Below are 17,366 nucleotides of genomic sequence, written 5' to 3' on the forward strand. Positions count from 1 at the left end.
TTCAGGCATGGATTTTGTCTTTTTGTCAGTTTTTTTAGCTCATTTTTTTATTTAACCATTTTTTGCCATTGACCACTATGACCTCCAACATCAGGAAATCGCTCGCAGTTGAGAACAAAAAATTCTTAAATTCCCCATGCCCCGTGCCCTAAAAGATTCGCTTCCCGTCTCCTGTACTTGTCAAAGGTAAATGACTGTTTCCCGCCAAAAGGACTTACTGGCTCTTCCTTTATTACTGTCCTTTTACTGTCTCCTTTCCTCTTCACAGAGAGAGAGAGACGAACCAAAATAGAGAGGCAGGGCAGAGATGAAGGGCGCATCCAAGGTGATAGTGGGAGCAACACTGATAATGGTGGTGAGTCTTGCCATTGTGTTAGGTCTCGTGCTAGTGCTCTTAATTGAGCTCTACTGCTCTCTCTTACTCCGCAGGCGTCGGCTCAGGAACACCACCACCAACATTTCTTCTTCTCTGCCTACACAAACCCAAGAACAATCAGCGAGCCCTCTCAGTAGCTTCTATGCCCAGGGAGTTCTTGATGCTCCAAGAAGCTTGCTCTTCCCTGACGTTTCTTCAAAAGAAACCAAGGTAGAAATGAAGAACCAAAGCTTTCAACCCCATCACAGTGTCCTTGAAATTCATACCCAAGAACCAAACACAAGCCCTCATTGTCTAGGCATCATATCTCAATCCTCCCCACCAACTCCCTTCATCACGTCACCTCGGCCAACTCAAGATACCGCAGCTCAAGTTGGTTCCAACAGTGCTCGTAATGACAAAGCTCGTGGTGGTAGCATTGGCGGGGAGCATTTTGTGTACATATCCAATCCCATTTACGACAACGATGCAAGCAGGCTGAGCATGGCAGATACTCCGTTTGAAACTCCGGATACATCGCCTTCGCGACTAGAATCAGGTGGTGGTTCTTCCAGCGAAGACGAGATAGCCCCGGCATCACCATCTAGTCCACAGCCGGTGCCAAACACGCCTCCATTGACTCCAATGAAGAAGCTCCCGGCAGAAGCTTGTTCAGTTTCTTTGAGGGATGCCAGGTCGCTTGGCACGTCAGGTAGTGACTCTGTTAGTAACAATGGCCATTCGTCATCATCTTCAGGGTCTGCATGTACATCTCCTTCATGGTGATTTCGGAAAATTTCTCGCAAAGTTCTCTACTTGTGGGTAATTTTGCTTTTCCTTTTCTAATTTCCTTCTTGGGTGAGCTTTCGGAGTTGGTTTTTTTTTTTTTTTTTTTGTGAATACAGTAGAGATAGTACCAGTGCAGCTGCAGCATGTCTTTTTTGTTTCTTTGCAGGCGTGACCATGGCTCGGTCACCCAGGCCAGGCCACGTCTACGCCAACTGAAATTTCTTCTATTTTTTTTTTTTTTTTAAGTTTGCAGAGTTGCTCTTTTGTTTTTATTTGCTTGTGTGGGTGTTTTTGGAAAGATGTGGTCTCTTTTCTCCAGCAGTCTAAAATAAAACGAGTTTGTTTTGGGATAGTGAAGATGCATGTGAATTGACCAGACGACCAAAAAATTGTACAATAGAAAATTAAAAGAAAAAATCTCTCTATTTTTGAGGAACCTCGAGTGCTGATTTCTATGCCAAATAAAACAATAATAATATCAGCAGCGAGGCTTTTGTCCACTTCATATTATGACAACTCTTCTTGTTTTCCATTAGTGGTCGAGGCAAGAAGCTTCAGTTCTGCACTTGCTTGAATGTTATTTTAATGGATTAGGATTCTTCCTTATTATTTTTATTCACTTTCAGTCTCTTATAATTTTTTTAATTTAGTAAAAAAGATTAGTTTAATTATCGACATTAAAATTTAAAGCTCAATCTTATCACTTATTTAACTAAAAGAGATTAGAAGAGATTAAAAAAAAAAAGGGATCATTGTTCTACCTTAATCATAGAATCCTGTAGTGATTTGGGTACTCCTCCAATACTCTCTTAGCTGTTTATTTGCTCATACTTTATTGTTGATTTATGCTTTAATGTGCACGTTTTGAGATATTTGGGACCAATTCACCATTTAGTTAGTAAAATCATATACACACACCCAAGTAAAAAGAACTGGAAGCCGATGAATCTTAGTAAACGAAGCAAGCAAATGCAACCACGCATTAACTACTGTTTAGCTTCAAGTTAACCACGCCAAAATGATTAATGAACCGAGTTCTTGAAGCAACAACTACATCAATTGCCAAGTAAACATGCTGTGAAAGAAATTTATTGCTGTTCCAAAAGATCAAATATAAAAAAACAAGTTCACTAGAATACATAAGAAAAACCCCAAGGGCATCAATAGATCCACTCAAGCAGCAAATTCAACAACAAACCCCCCAGTTTGGAGGCAAAAGAATGAAGGCATATGTAAACAGATCTCCTGCTTCGCAATTCAATGTAACCCAGTCAGGCTGCCAAAAGAATGATTACAAGCTAGTCTTTTAAATTTCTTATCCTAAATGCCTAAGCGTAATAAAAGCTTTAGACCTGCTTCCAAATCCTCTAAGGTGATGGTGCGCAATTCATCAGTGTCTAAACAGTCAAAACTGAGCCTAAGGTCCAAATTCTCCCTTGCATTGACTAGCATCGGATCCACTAAACCTCCATTCATCTCCCTGCGCTGCTTTTCTGTTGTTTCTTTTTCTATGAGTGCTGCAATTGCATCCATGCTACAAGAAGAGTGCAGCTTAAATCCATACAACAAGCTATCCTCTGTTTGATTGTTCATCTTGATATGGAGGATCTTGGCCAACTCTTCAGAATTGAAATCATTAAAATGAAAAAACTTGGTTACCCTTCGGCAGAAGCCTTCATTAGAAGCAATTACGCGCTTCATTGGTTCACTGTAGCCAGCAAATATGACTACAACTTTTCCGCCATCCATAACAGACATGATCTCTTCTAAGGCTTCTATGCCATAGTCTTTATCATCTGCTTTCTGCATGGGTATTAATCGATAAGCTTCGTCCACAAAAAGAATTCCTCCCTCAGCTTCTTTTATCTGGGAACAATAGTTCATAAATTAGTTTGTTTTACATTTGTTTTTACCAAATAAAAGTTAAACACGTAATTTCAGAAAGCAAATGGCCCACCCTTCTTCTAGTCTTTGGTCCAGTATGACCAACAAATTCACCAACCAAATCTGTTCGCTGTACTTCGGTTACCCTGTCAGTAGGCAGAATTCCCACCATATACAATAATCTTCCGAGAATTCGAGCTACCATAGTTTTCCCTGTTATCATGTGTGATTAATCATGTCAGCTAACCCTTATCAAAAAGAGGGGGAAAAAAAAATCATGTCAGTTAACCAAACTAGATTGAGACAATGATACACAATTAGAAATACAAATCAAACCAATACGTGTCTATAAATAGATTCCCTCTCTTCAAAGCAAACTTTGATCACTAAAATGTGTATTGAGGAAAAGGAGATCAAAGCTTCATATTTGCATCAACATGATGAAGTGCATACATTTTGACGTAGTATTACCATAAGAACATCAAGGAACAAACTTGACCATGCAATACAAAGAGTACTACTTGGATGGGTAAGCCTATGAACCAAAAGTATGGCCCTTATCAAGGTGAAATGCAAAAAAACAATATAGTGTACCCAGCTCCAAATCAAGAAGTTGAAGATTTATTGACCATGGTTCTTCACTGCCAAATTGTATCTAGACAAGCTGAGGTAATGTTACATGCTTAAAAAACCATCAATATGATGCATGCATCAGATGAAGTTGGAAATCTAAGGGAAGTCAAGTGTAAAGAAGAAAATGAGAAACTAATTTTTTTTTTTTCTTAAAATAAAAGTGACAATGAGAACACCAAGTTGTTACCAACGATAATGCCAAATTATGAGATAGTCTCCTACAGAAGATAAAGTAGCAACAGATATGAATGTAATTATTGCCATTGATACATACAAGAAAACATTATCATCTTATAAAAAATAATCAGCAACGGAGTACCTGTTCCAGGATTTCCAAGGAATGCCATATGGGGAGGTCTTCTAGCACCAACTTTCAAACCAAGGGCTTTGCGCCTCTCATCCAGAAGCATCCCTTTTGCCCATTTTCGAAGTTGTATCTTGAGCTCATGCAATCCCACAATGTTTGATAGTTCATTTTCAAGTTCATCCATCTTGGCTTTTGTTTCGCTGCACGCTTCAAGTGCTCTTCTCTTCCGCTGCTCTTCACTGTGCCAGAGTAATAGTTCACGCAACTTCGCACTGCCTGGGCCATTTGAGAGATGATCTAGAGGAGTCTTGCCCTCCTGGTCATACCAACAACAATTGCTTAGAAAAACAAAAGATTTTAAAATTTCAAAATAGAATTGATTAATTCCAATCTATAGTACATTGTCCTTAGCACTGCAGTCAGCATTATACTCAAGCAATGTCTTAACAGTTGCGTAGTCTTCAGACCGAATAGAGTACCAGACGGAAAGGTGTAATGGTGTCATCCCATTCTGCATGTAAAAGAGAGGGAGGAAAAAAAAAATAGTATAAAGTTGCACCTCCCATAATCTACAACATGAATTAAAAAACATTAAAAAAAGGGAAAATGGAGTTAACAAGAACATACATTAGCTTTGGCTTCAATAAAAGCACCATGAGCAAGAAGTAACTTTGCAGCTTCATTACATCCATTCTTCGCTGCCATGTGCAATGGAGTTTCTCCATACTGTAAAACTCAACAGATTAGCACCTAAATTGTGATCATTTAAGCATATCAATAGGAGCTCTTTAAGGAGGATTCATGTTAAATAGTGCCATACAACATGAATTTTACTAACCATGTTTTGGGCCTCCAACTCAACCTTATCGTTTCCTGGCCATTCAAGCAGAGATTTAACTATTTCAGCCTTGTTATAACCAGCGGAAACATGAAGGGGTGTTTGTGCCATCTGCATTTTCAACCAAATGAAGAGGATACATAAACAAGAAGAGAAAACACAAGTTGCCGGCACACATTTTACATGACAAGAAATTTACGGAGACAGAACAATCAGAATACATGCTATCAGCGTAATCACAGACAAGTAACTGAAATGGAAGTCCCAACCATTTTCAAATGACAAAGTCATTCAACTGAACTCATGCAGAACTTAGCATTGACCTCTTCCTGGCTATAGAAAGAAGCCTAACCTCCAAAACTCAGACACAATGAAATCAATTAGAAACAAAACTCGAAATCCAGTAGCAGCTCACCGGGTCTATCATGATAAAACAATTCAATTACCAAACCCACTTGAGTTCGCATTAGATCTAGCTTCATATTTGCATTAAGTTCCCTTCACTTGGGGCACTTTATTTGTCTATACTGTAAATCCTACTGCATGAAGTATATGCAGGCCCCATCCAATTCATTTTACTAGTCAAACATCGTAAAAATATTAAAAACGAAAGAAAAAATTTCAAAACTTCGCTAAGAGTAAGCAATGGAAAAATGAAAAGGTTGATCATATGAACATTTGACCAAAATGAAGACTACCCAAAGCAGATTACAGCACAAAGATCATTTCTTTTGAGCAAGATAAAAGAAAGAAAAGATCTTACAACGGGATTTCTTTCATTGAGAAGAGATGGGTTCTCTCGAAGTAGCCTCTGGAAGGCGAGAAGATCCCCAGACTGGGCGCAGCCATGAATGGTGGCGGGCTTGGCAGATCTTGACCGTCGATCTTGATTCTTCTGCATCTGCCCCAGCTGAGGTAATTGGCGCCTAATCCCTCTTAATCTAAAAGCCAAATGGAGATTCAGATAAAGATAGAATTTTTTGTTTCTTGTTGAGTCTTTGGCGGTCACTTAAGGAAATTAATTCCCCACCCTCCGACTCTTGCGCCCGATTCTTCTAACACTGCTGCTGCTTCACTGTCCCCTCCAGTTTTTAGCCACTGGACTTTCTTTTTCTAGTTTGGTATAATTACTTAAATATCCCTCATTTATTCACAATTATGTATTATTATTATTAGTTCACGTGGAACATGAGTTGTTATGGTCAGTGACATTGAATTAAGATTTGGGCTGATGGTAAGAGACTCGGCTTGAAACTTTGAAAGAGAAGTATCATGGAAGTTTAACAAAAGAATGCATCATCTCATTGGAGATGCGTGTGTTTTTGTTTTGTGGGTTGATTCTCAGAATGTCCCACTTGCAATTCCTCTGTTAATGAGCTGTAATGCAAAATCATTTTGGGCACGAAATAATTCCACGACGCAGCTGGAGTGCACACGCTCTTTGGTTATGGTTTGCTTCCAATTTTAAACACAGTCCATCATTTAGGCTTGGCGAAGAAACCTGGCCTAGATGATGCCGACTCAGTTCCAAATCACGGCGAATAGAAGCTTCATTGTCGATGATTATGATAAAGTTGCGTAGGTACAACGACGAGAATTTTAATGGTACTAAATTGTGATTCAAAAGATATGAATGCAGTGATTTGATAGTGGAAGATAACATTGACGATAGTGGACAATGGCTAATGGTGAATAACCTTAACAAAAATAATAATAATAATTTCAAAGTATCATGGAACATCTTTGATGCTTGACATAATATTATTGATTGAAACATCAAATGTGTCGCCCGCCATCTATTGTTACTTAGTCATTAATATGCAATTTTAGACAAAAAAAATTAAAATAAAAAATTAATTTAACATTTGCTGGCATTGAACAGTGAACACCCTTAACTTTTCAAAATAAAATTTTCTTATTTATGAGCTTCAAAATTATAAAATATTGGGATGAACCTAACTTCGAGCAAATTTTTTTTTCAGCATCTCCTCCCTTAATCTCAAAGATAGTGTAACCTAACTTTGAGCTTTTTTTTTTTTTTTTTTTTTTGTGTGCATCGCTTCCCATATCTCAAAGATAGTATAGTATATTTCTTTTGGAGTTAAAAATGAGAGGGTGTATAAAAACTGAAAAAGTATTTGTAAGTTTAAATTGTGGGTTATTTGAGGTATATTAAGAGAGCAGTTAGAAAAAAAAAATCGCAGGATTAACTAAAAAAAAAAAAAGAGGTTAATCAGATAAATAAAAGAAGTCAAATATTACCACTTATTAAGTTTCAAAATAAGGATGGTAGAAAAATTCGATCCGAGCGAGCTTGAGCATTTCGGGGCTGGCTTGGCCTAACTCCTTGTAACACCCCTTTAGATTGTTATTTCCTAAAATACCCCACATTTAACATATAAAATACAAACTCATATACATTATATTAATCATCTTCCCATAAAATTTCTCCTTGAAAAAAATATATTTTAAAAAATTGTATTTATAAATATAAAATATGAAATAAAGTGGTTGTAAAAAGTTTAATTAAATTTTCATTCAAAAAATAAGAAATGAATAAAATCATATTTAGTTATTTAGGTAATTATAATTAGAAAGGAGCTTAATAAACTGCCAAAAGACGGCCCGCCAACCTGGCAGGCCGGGGTTGGCCGTCTTTGTTAATCAGGCTGATCCAGTCCCATAATGGGCAGACTTTTTCTTGGTAGAAACATACCACGTGCCAGCTTTTTTACGTGATGTAATCGACTTCTTTGTAATACTGGAATTACGTGGGCTTCAAATTTTGGTGGAAGTGCAATTGCCAACCACTCAGATCTCAGTGACGACAAGTGCTTGGCGTCTCTCGCCTTCGAGTCTGAGGTGTCGGGCGGCACCGACCATGGAGACCCAAATGCCCTTTATTGTGGTTTTTGGGCGGAAAATATTTTTGGAAAACCTAAAAATTTAATTAATTCTTTGGCTATCGAAAATTATTAAATAACCCGTTACTTCTCGAAATCTTTATTATTGTGTAAAGCACCAATATTTCACTACTTCGCCTTTACTCTCTCTATTCATAATTAGTTTTTTTTATAAATAATTTGAAATCTGCTTTCATGAATATACGGAGAGAAAATCTTTTAAACTGATTTCTCAATATGTTGAGGACATAAATGTCTTTGGATCAAGTAGCAATATCTAGTAAAAGTAAACATGCGTGACACGTGTTAAAGTATATCCATCCATCCGAATCCGATTGACACTAAGACAAAATTAATGGATCACCCCACGCAGCCAAGTGAGCAATTCTCTCTCGACTCGGCGCTGCAAATCCAAAACTTCAAAGCAAGAAGATGAGAATATATATAGATATATATATATATATATATATATATATATATATATATATATAGGTCCAAAAATTATTTAGTAGTTAAGATAAAGATTACTGTTATTGACCAAAATAGAGAGGAGAATAGTAGAACAATGTGTGAAAGCGTCGTCTTTCTTCGGAAAAGCAACAGACCCACAAAAGGGCCACGTGGGTGAAGACGAGATTCCTTTAACGTGTGGCCGTCACATTTCTCCGGACCATCCCCACCGTACCAGAATCCAGCTTGTCATCTATAGTGTGTTTATTTCATAGAATAAGAATGAAGTAAAATGAGAATGAGAATACGTTGAAATGTAATTGATGTGTTTACTTAACAAAATAAATATGAATGAAGAATGAGAATGTGAATGTGAATCAATTTATCAAAATACTCATAATATTAAATAATGTAATTTTTATTAACTTAATACATGTATAAATATTATTATAAAAATGATATTAATTAAAAAAATATAAAATTAATAATAACTAAAATAATAAAGTTAATAAAATTTAATAATAATAATAATAATGACATTTAAAATAATAAAATTAATTATGATTTCAACGAGGGTAATTTGATAAATTTAAAAAAATTATAGGGATACAAAAGTCAGTTTAGGGAATGGGAAACCCCATTCTCAATCCCCCTATATGAATGAGATTCTTATTCTTTATTCTCAATTTGTGCGGAACCACACATTTTATTCTCATTCCTAAATTATATTTTATTAAGTAAACATGTGTTTCATTCTCATTCTTTCATTACCATTCCTTAAATGTTTAAGTAAACACATCATTAAAACAACATCGAACATTTTCCCACAATATCTGGAACTGCAAACTGCAAAAGCACTCGCATTACATGATTGATACTTGATAGTGGAAAATAAAGTTGTGTAGGTGCAACAACGAGAATTTTAATGTTACCAAATTGTAGCTAAAAAGATACGAATGCAGTGATTGATAGTGGAAGATAATATCGACGATAGTAGACAATGGTTAATGGTGAATAATCTTAACAAAAAATAATAATAATAATTTCAAATTATTATGGAACACATTTGATCCTTGATATAATATTGTTGATTGAAATATCAAATGTGTCCCCTGCCATCTATTGTTATCTAGTCATTAATATACAATTTTAGACAATACTATTAACATATAAAAAAATTAATTTAACATATGATGGTATTGAACACCGTTAATTTTTTAAAATAAACTTTTCTAATTTATGAGCTTCAAAAATACAAAATATTGGGATGAACATAACTTTGAGCAATTTTTTTTTTCAGCATCTCTTCCCATATCTTAAAGGTAGTGTAGTATATTTCTTTTGGAGTTTCAAATAAGAGGGTGTATAAAAAATGAAAAAGTATTCGTAAGTTTAAATTGTGGATTATTTGAAGTATATTGAGAGAGCAGTTAGAAAAAAATGGCGGGAATAACTAAAAAAAAAAAGAGGCTAATCAAATAAATAAAAGAAGTCAAATATTACCACTTATTAAGTTTCAAAATAGAGATGGTAGAAAAATTCGATCTGAGCGAGCTCAAGCATTTCGAGGTTGGCTTGGCCTAACTCCTTATTAACACCCTTTTAGATTGTTATTTCCTAAAATACCCCACATTTAACATATAAAATGCAAAAACATATATTAAATTAAGGATAATTATCCACTGACCATATGTTTTTTCTAGTTTTTTTTAAATACACTTTTTTTTTTGCAGCGCTCCCTTGAAATTAATATTTTTTTTACTAATCCACTCATGTTATAACACTGTTAGAAATTTGCTGGCGTCATAAGGGTAAAATTTTCATTTCACAATGACATTGTTTGAAGACAAAAGTGAATATGTGCAAAAAAATATAACTTTAAGTGAAGTTCAGAAAAAAAAATTGAGTATTTTTCAAAAAAATGCAAAAAAAAAAAAAGTGGTTGGTGGATAATTGCTCTTTTACATTTGGGGTAAAAAAATCATTTATATAATATTCTGTTAGTTCTGTTAACAGTTTGAAGACGGAAGTGGATATGTGCAAAATAATATAACTTCGAGTGGAGTTCAGAAAAAAATTAAGAATTGTGTATTTTTGAAAAAAATGTGAAAAAAATAGGTGATCAGTAGATAATTGTCCTTAAATTAATCAACTTCGCATAAAATTTCTCCTTGAAAAAATATATGTTTTGAAAATTTTATTTATAAATATAAATTATGAAATACAGTGTGTGTAAAAAGTTTTGTTATAAGAATAATTTATTTAAGTGTTTAATTAAATTTCCATTCAAAAAATAAGAAATTAATAAAAATATATTTAGTTATTTAAGTAATTGTAATTAGAAAGGAGCTTCATGAGAAATTTTGAAGGATGTCAAAATCTTACTCAGAATAAAAATTAAAAACAAACTGTCAACCGACGGCCCGCCAGCCTGGGTTGGTCTTGGCCAAGCGGGCCGTGGCTGGCCTTCTTTGTTAATCGGGCTGATCCATTTCTATAACGGGCAAAGTTTTTCTTGGTTGAAAGTGAAGCATGGCACATGCAAGCCTTTTTACGTAACGTAATAGACTTCTTTGTAATACTGGGATTATGTGGGCTTAAAATTTTGGCGAAGTGCAATTGCCATTTGCCAACCACTCAGATCTCAGTAACGACAAGTGCTCGGCGTCTCTCGCCTTCGAGTCTGAGGTGTCGGGCGGCACCGACCATAGAGACGCAAATGCCCCTTTTATTGTGGTTTTTGTCGGATAATATTTTTGGAAAACCTAAAATTTAATTAATTCTTTGGCTATCAAAAATTATTAAATAACCCGTTACTTCTCAATATCTTTATAGAAAAATATCTACCGTCCACCATTTTTTTTTTAATTTTTTAAAAAATATAATTTTTTTTTACTGAAATCCATCTAAAGTTACATTTTATTTTACTTTTCCACTTCCGTTTGGAATCCGTTAAGAAAACTAACGGAAACTTAAAAAAATAACCATTTTACCCTCAAAACGAAAAATTATAATTTCACCTTAAAAAAATACAAAAAACAATCAGATTTAATGATGAATATCATGATTGGTACGTTAATGAAGTACCAAAAAAATCTTAACTACTAGAAATTATAACTCAATGAATAATAAAACTCTATTTATCTTAAATTCAATTGATGGTTTGCGAGATTAAATTATTTTTAATACTATTGTTATAATTTAGCATTCTAATTACAGACATATTTAAAAAAAATATGCATTTGATGGTTGTAGAATCAATTTATTTATTGACCAATGGAGAAAATAATTAGATTTAATCTGATTATTTTTTATAATTTTTAAGGTAAAATTGTAATTTTCGTTTTAGGGGGTAAAATAATTATTTTATTAAGATTTTAACGGATTTCAAACGGAAGTGGAAAAGTGAAATAAAATATAATTTTAGATGGATTCCAATAAAAATAAAAATTGTGTATTTTTAAAAAAATTTAAAAAAAACGGATAGACGTGGATATTTTTCCTATCTTTATTATTATTATTATATTAAGCACCAATATTTCACTATTTCGCCTTTACTCGATTCATAGTTATTTTAAAAAAAAAAATAATTTGAAATCTGCTCTCATGAATATACGGAGAGACTATTTCTTCTTATAGCAATATCCAGTAAAAGTAAAATATGTTCTAAATTTTGCTGTTATCCTACACGCATGCGTGACACGTGTTAAAGTATATCCATCCATCAGGATCCGATTGATATTAAGACAAAATTAATGAATCAATCACCCCATTTACCCAAATCAGCAATTCTCTCTCGACTCGGCACTGCGAATCCAAAACTTCAAAGCAAGAGGAGATTATATATATATATATATATAGGTCCAAAAATTATTAGTTGTTAAGATAAAGATTATTATGATTGACCAAAATGGAGAGGAGAGAGTAGTAGAACAAAGCGTGAAAGCGTCGTCTTTCTTCAGGAAAGCGACAGACAGACCCAGAAAAGGGCCACGTGGGCGAAGATGAGGTTGCTTTAACGTGTGGTCGTCACATTTCTCCGGACCATCCCCACCGCACCAGAATCCAGCTTCTCACTTAAACCTTCGAATAGATATTTTTATTTTATTTTTATTTTTTAAAACAACATCGAACATTTTCCCACAATATCTGGAACTGCAAACTGCAGAAGCACTCGCATTACATGAACTCGCGTTCTTTTAATCTCAAGCTCTCGCGAAGATGACACCAGCAACACTCACCAAGCCGCACATATCCCTACAAACCTTGCACTATTACTGCTTCAAGGACCAGCAGCGCGGGCCCTGTCTCAGACCGGCTTCTTACCGGTCCGGTTTGGGTGCGTACAAACGCCGTTATGGGTTGCACATGCAGCCGTGCAGGTCCTTCAAGACCGACGACAAGGGAGAAAATGAGGCGGAGAGTGAGCTAAAGTTGAAGAAAACAAGTGGGTTCTGGAGTTCTTTGAAAGATGTTATTTTTCGGGTAAATGGGCCGGGTTCTCAATCAAGTGATGAGTATTGTAAGGCCGTGGCTAAAGTTGAGAAAGTTTTCTCTTCGGTAAGTTCTTTGTTTGTTAATTGAATTTTATTTTTCGTATGAATTTGTTCTGAATATGTTGAAGAGATTGCTTGGCTAATTATGTAATTATCTTATTTTATTATCAGGGGTTTGTTTGTTTAATGAGCTTATTGGGTTGCTTGAAGTTGAATTGAATTCCCCTGATGAGACCGGCTGTTTAGAGTTTACTTGATTAAATTGGCTTGATTGAATTCTGGGAACAAAAGAACACAAATTTAGAGTTTTAAAAACCATCATAAATTGTAGTAAGTTTTTGTTTAACTCTGCCTATTTTTATCTTGTGACCCAGATTGCCATTCAAATTGGGAGATATATAGTGACAATGATGAGCACTGGAGTTGTACTTGCCGTTGGTTTTCAGCTGTCAGGTTAGTTTACTTGCACTTGTTATACTTTCACAATATGTGCATTGCCATAACTCACTGAAATAAAAAAGATAAAAAAAAAACTGAGATGTGCACGCTAGAATTCTTCCGTAAAATTTGATACTCCTTCTGTGGAAAATCGCTTGTTTGCAAATTTTGATGAAGGTGGAGACAGCCAGATGAATGCACTGATATGGTATAGCTGGCTTGGAGGAATTATTATTGGAACTATGGTAGGAGCTAATATGGTTCTAGAAGAACATTGTAAAGCTGGTCCAAGAAATGTTGTCATTACTGGAAGGTTCTCCTCTCTCCCTCTCTCTATCTTCCTTTTTTCTTTCTTTTTCTTTTTTTTTTGGGGGGGGGGGGGGGGGATTTTCATTAGATCAAGAATTAAAAGACACCCTCTCTCAGATAAAGCTTCCACTTTTCTTTGGGTTGGGTGGACGGATAGAGGCAAATAGTCAATGTGAAATTCACTTTGCAATCACTTGCAAATTGCATAATTCTATTTAGTGATGCAGATGCTTAAACAAATACATGACTTGATGTTTCCTTATCTGAGTTGTAAAATTTGTGTACCCAACGTGGAGAAATCATGTTCTTATGTTTTGGTTGCATTTTTTTGATTGGTTGGTGTAGTACGAGGGGACTAGGAAAAGCACTTGCTCGAGAATTTCTTCTTTCTGGAGATAGAGTGGTCGTTGCTTCTCGCAGGTATATGATATTTTTCACTTTATTAATGCATGATCTTGATCTCCGTCTGTAGATCTCTCATAACACCTCGCCTATACCTGAATCTTGTGAAAGCAGCTCTGAGTCTGTACGTATGACTGTCACAGAGCTTGAGGAGAACCTCAAGGAAGGTATGATGGCTGCAGGTGGCTCATCCAAGAAAAATCTGGTGCATGCTAAAGTGGCTGGCATAGCATGTGATGTTTGTGAACCAGCTGATGTGCAGAAATTGTCAAACTTTGCTGTCAATGAATTTGGTTCTATCGACATATGGGTGAGTAGTTTGGGTTTGTCTCTTGCAAACATGTTTCTTGCTTTAGGTTTTCACATCTTCTTATTTTATTGTTACTTTCTAATGGTTTACAGATAAATAATGCGGGTACAAACAAAGGTTTTAAACCCTTGCTGCAGTTTACAAATGAAGAAATTGAACAGGTATATGTGATAAGGGTTCTTGGTTGGTCTTAAAAGTGTTGGTATTTGAGAATCCTTTTTCTTGTATTTTGAGTTTGCCTGAGTGCCAGGAGCTCCCACCTGATATTAATCACTGCCTGTTATAGTTGTTTCAATCACTGTCTAAAAAATTCTTATAAAAAAAATTACTGCCTATAATATTTAAGGCTCGTCATTGTTTCAGTGTTTCCCAAACCCCTGGGCTTTTGTTATCTCTTTCTCTCTGCACTTTTGTTTGAGACTATGTGTGGCAGAAATATTTAGATTGCAAGAATGCCTGCATGTTCTCAAATTCTTTCTGGGTATTCATTTTCATGAAAGCAATTAGTCGAGGGTGATTGTACCTTACAGTTTAAATAAGTTGGGCTCTCACCTAGTGATTTTATGTAGATTGTCTCAACAAATCTAGTTGGATCTATTCTCTGCACTCGTGAGGCTATGCGTGTGATGAGAGACCAGCCAAAGGGAGGCCACATATTTAACATGGACGGTGCAGGCTCTGGAGGGTCTAGTACCCCTCTCACTGCTGTGTAAGTCACCCTCATTTTTATTAATTGGGAGCTTAGTACCAGTGTGAGCAGAGGCTGAATGTTTCAGAATGAAATTTTAACAACTGCTGTTCAACACTCCATTAATTCTTTGATCATTTGGAGTTTCTGAGAGTTGCTTACTTTGTTGTACTATTTCAAACCTGTAGCTATGGGTCCACAAAATGTGGTCTCAGGCAGCTTCAAGCATCACTCTTCAAGGAGTCTAAGCGGTCTAAAGTTGGAGTGCATACAGCATCGCCAGGCATGGTCCTTACGGATTTGCTGTTAAGGTACCATGCAAGCTTCATTTGTTATTCCACTTGACTTGTCTGGTTGACTGTAGTTTAACTAACTCGTGCCCAACTGAACTGGTACTATGATCTCTCCAAACAGCTTGAATTTGTTTAAACTCCATTACACACGCACACAAGAGTTTTCCTTGCTGATCGTTTTGGCTTGTGAGTGGTCCTCATTACTTAATTGGTGATGCTAACGTTGAAAACGTTTGCTCATGGCTTTTCTGCAGTGGCTCAACTATACAAAACAAACAAATGTTTAATATCATCTGCGAGCTTCCTGAAACTGTGGCTAGAACTTTAGTTCCACGGATACGGGTGGTGAAGGGTTCAGGGAAGGCTATAAATTACTTGACTCCTCCCAGGATACTACTTGCATTAGTCACTGCATGGCTGCGACGAGGACGTTGGTTTGATGACCAGGTAATGCTAGTTCCTTTTAGTAACATACCTGGCCAGTTTCATCATTTTGTACCAACCTCTGCCCGGTCAAGTCTCAAATAAAAGATTATTCCTGGTATACTATTGCAGGGAAGGGCATTGTATGCTGCAGAAGCAGACCGGATACGGAACTGGGCTGAAAATCGGGCACGGTTTTCCTTTACAGATGCAATGGAGATGTACACAGAGAACACATGGGTATCCGTGTTCTCCCTTTCCGTAGTTTGCGCCTTCATAATCCTCTCCAGCACAGGTAGCAACACATTTCCAGGCACCTGATTCTTTTTACCTTCGGTTGCAACCAGAAAGCGTCAGAACTACAACAAGCTGGCACTTTTAGTGTGAATTCACGGGCAATTTCAGGCCCTTAACCATATATGCAAGTGTTCAGTTATCTTATTAGATCATTCATCCTGGGATAAAGTATGTACCGTACGTAGTCATAGTGTAGGTTTATGTAAAGATTTGAAAAAAAAAAAAGATACAAAATTTAGTGAAGAATTTTTTATTGTGGTAACACGTAATGCGTTAACGAAATTGTAATGAACCCCATGAGTGAATAGAAGCTTTGTAATGAAAGTTTCATTATTTTAATTAATTTATTTGGGCCTGATTGTACATGTTAGGCTCAGGCCCATGAAGTAGACATCAATATTCTCGACCGAAGTTTTTGTCAAAAGTTGTAGGTTTGCAGATGATACAACGTCGTTTGCACCACGCCTTATCCCTTGAACTGGGAAGCTCTGATAAGGAGCCGCGTGGATTCAATGCAACGTGCCAGGAGCGCACACAGAATCGCAACGAATCCGAAACGGCGGATAAATATTGAACAACGAAAAGAAGATTATTATTATTATTTTTAATTAAGGTACAAGTTCTGTATAATAATTGTAATTTTATGCAGACATTACTAAGAGCGATTCTCCAAAACATGTTTATCTTTTTTTAATACAATTAAATACAACATGAAATCAGTAAGTTCGAGTATGATGTTATAAATTCGAGTATGATCATTAATTTATAACATCATTAAGTTAAATGTGAATTTATTTATGACATCATTAATTTCTCAATTAGTTATATAACTCTTTTTTTTTTATCTAATGAAATTATGTTATATGTGTCAATATTAGGGGTGTTTAAAATCCAATCCGATCCGCTCAATCCGTCTGATCCGTAAAAATTCGATCCATAGATCCGTGGATTGGATATAGATTAAAAATTTAAAAATCCGCATTCGATGGATTGGATATGGATTTACTTCTGTAAATCCGTAAAAATCCGTGAATCCGCAAAAAAAAAAAAAAAAAAAAATATATATATATATATATATATAGTTAAAAAATTATTATAAATTTAATTAAAGAATATTATAAATGTGACATTACATAGTTACATAAGCACTATAACATATCTTAGCCATTACCCAATAATAATATTAAATAAAAATAATAATTAAATAATTAAATATACAAATATAACTTGTAAAAATTGTAAAACAAAATAAAAGCAAAGTCACACGCACTAGCAAAAACAAAGTAACATAATGTCAAATTACCAATAATTTGCAAAGTCACTCAAAAGCAAAATAACACCAAGTCACCAACAATTTGCAAACAAAAAACTCTAAGCTTCCTCACCGTCACACGCGACTACCAACACCCAATACTGGTTCGATACACTCTCGACACCGATTTGAAGGACATTGGTCGCGTGATTCCAGCGAGAGCAAGCCATCTTCTTCCCTGAGTCCATCGAGCCACTTCACAATCACTGGTTACAGCCAAACAATTGCACTATCACAAC

At 35.5% G+C, this 17,366-nt stretch overlaps 3 protein-coding genes across 5 annotated transcripts; 2 read left to right on the forward strand and 1 right to left on the reverse strand.

Annotated features, from left to right (window-relative positions):
• The first annotated feature begins 44 nt into the window (after nt 1-44).
• Nucleotides 45-1,695, forward strand: LOC102616286 (uncharacterized). The gene is made up of 2 exons (XM_006475559.4): nt 45-186; nt 269-1,695. The coding sequence occupies exon 2, from the start codon at nt 308-310 to the stop codon at nt 1,139-1,141; it is 834 nt and encodes a 277-aa protein (XP_006475622.1). The 5' UTR covers nt 45-186; nt 269-307; the 3' UTR covers nt 1,142-1,695.
• Nucleotides 1,696-2,217: 522 nt separating this feature from the next.
• Nucleotides 2,218-6,028, reverse strand: LOC102616877 (uncharacterized). Of its 2 annotated transcripts, XM_006475561.4 has the most exons (7): nt 5,570-6,016; nt 4,807-4,917; nt 4,596-4,694; nt 4,369-4,479; nt 3,981-4,284; nt 3,102-3,241; nt 2,218-3,010 (listed from the first exon to the last, which is right to left on the reverse strand). In XM_006475561.4, exons 1-7 carry the CDS (start codon nt 5,705-5,707, stop codon nt 2,465-2,467), a joined length of 1,449 nt encoding a protein of 482 aa, XP_006475624.1. In that variant the 5' UTR covers nt 5,708-6,016; the 3' UTR covers nt 2,218-2,464. The 2 variants fall into 2 exon arrangements, with proteins under 2 accessions (XP_006475624.1, XP_024953433.1); XM_025097665.2 differs by lacking the exon at nt 4,369-4,479 and having other exon boundaries at nt 5,570-6,028.
• Nucleotides 6,029-12,050: 6,022 nt separating this feature from the next.
• Nucleotides 12,051-16,158, forward strand: LOC102617189 (probable chlorophyll(ide) b reductase NYC1, chloroplastic). Of its 2 annotated transcripts, none has more exons than XM_006475562.4 (10): nt 12,051-12,719; nt 13,030-13,108; nt 13,271-13,406; nt 13,748-13,822; nt 13,919-14,114; nt 14,207-14,275; nt 14,684-14,823; nt 14,991-15,113; nt 15,350-15,542; nt 15,651-16,158. In XM_006475562.4, the coding sequence occupies exons 1-10, from the start codon at nt 12,381-12,383 to the stop codon at nt 15,837-15,839; spliced, it is 1,539 nt and encodes a 512-aa protein (XP_006475625.1). In that variant the 5' UTR covers nt 12,051-12,380; the 3' UTR covers nt 15,840-16,158. The 2 variants fall into 2 exon arrangements, with proteins under 2 accessions (XP_006475625.1, XP_052295252.1); XM_052439292.1 differs by having other exon boundaries at nt 12,570-12,719; nt 12,827-13,108.
• The last annotated feature ends 1,208 nt before the right edge of the window (nt 16,159-17,366 follow it).

The sequence above is a fragment of the Citrus sinensis genome, chromosome 1 (genome assembly GCF_022201045.2).
Source record: "Citrus sinensis cultivar Valencia sweet orange chromosome 1, DVS_A1.0, whole genome shotgun sequence".
Classification (NCBI taxonomy): domain Eukaryota; kingdom Viridiplantae; phylum Streptophyta; class Magnoliopsida; order Sapindales; family Rutaceae; genus Citrus; species Citrus sinensis.

Bases quoted from the DNA above. Each gene is read 5' to 3' on its own strand.
- LOC102616877 (XM_006475561.4), bottom strand. From the start codon at position 5,707: ATGCAGAAGAATCAAGATCGACGGTCAAGATCTGCCAAGCCCGCCACC. The intron at 4,918-5,569 runs GTAAGATCTTTT...TTGAAAATGCAG, and splicing joins TCAATGAAAGAAATCCCGTT to ATGGCACAAACACCCCTTCA. The intron at 3,011-3,101 runs GTGGGCCATTTG...TATTGTTCCCAG, and splicing joins GACCAAAGACTAGAAGAAGG to ATAAAAGAAGCTGAGGGAGG.
- LOC102616286 (XM_006475559.4), top strand. From the start codon at position 308: ATGAAGGGCGCATCCAAGGTGATAGTGGGAGCAACACTGATAATGGTG.
- LOC102617189 (XM_006475562.4), top strand. From the start codon at position 12,381: ATGACACCAGCAACACTCACCAAGCCGCACATATCCCTACAAACCTTG. The intron at 13,109-13,270 runs GTTAGTTTACTT...ATTTTGATGAAG, and splicing joins CGTTGGTTTTCAGCTGTCAG to GTGGAGACAGCCAGATGAAT. The intron at 13,407-13,747 runs GTTCTCCTCTCT...TGGTTGGTGTAG, and splicing joins AATGTTGTCATTACTGGAAG to TACGAGGGGACTAGGAAAAG.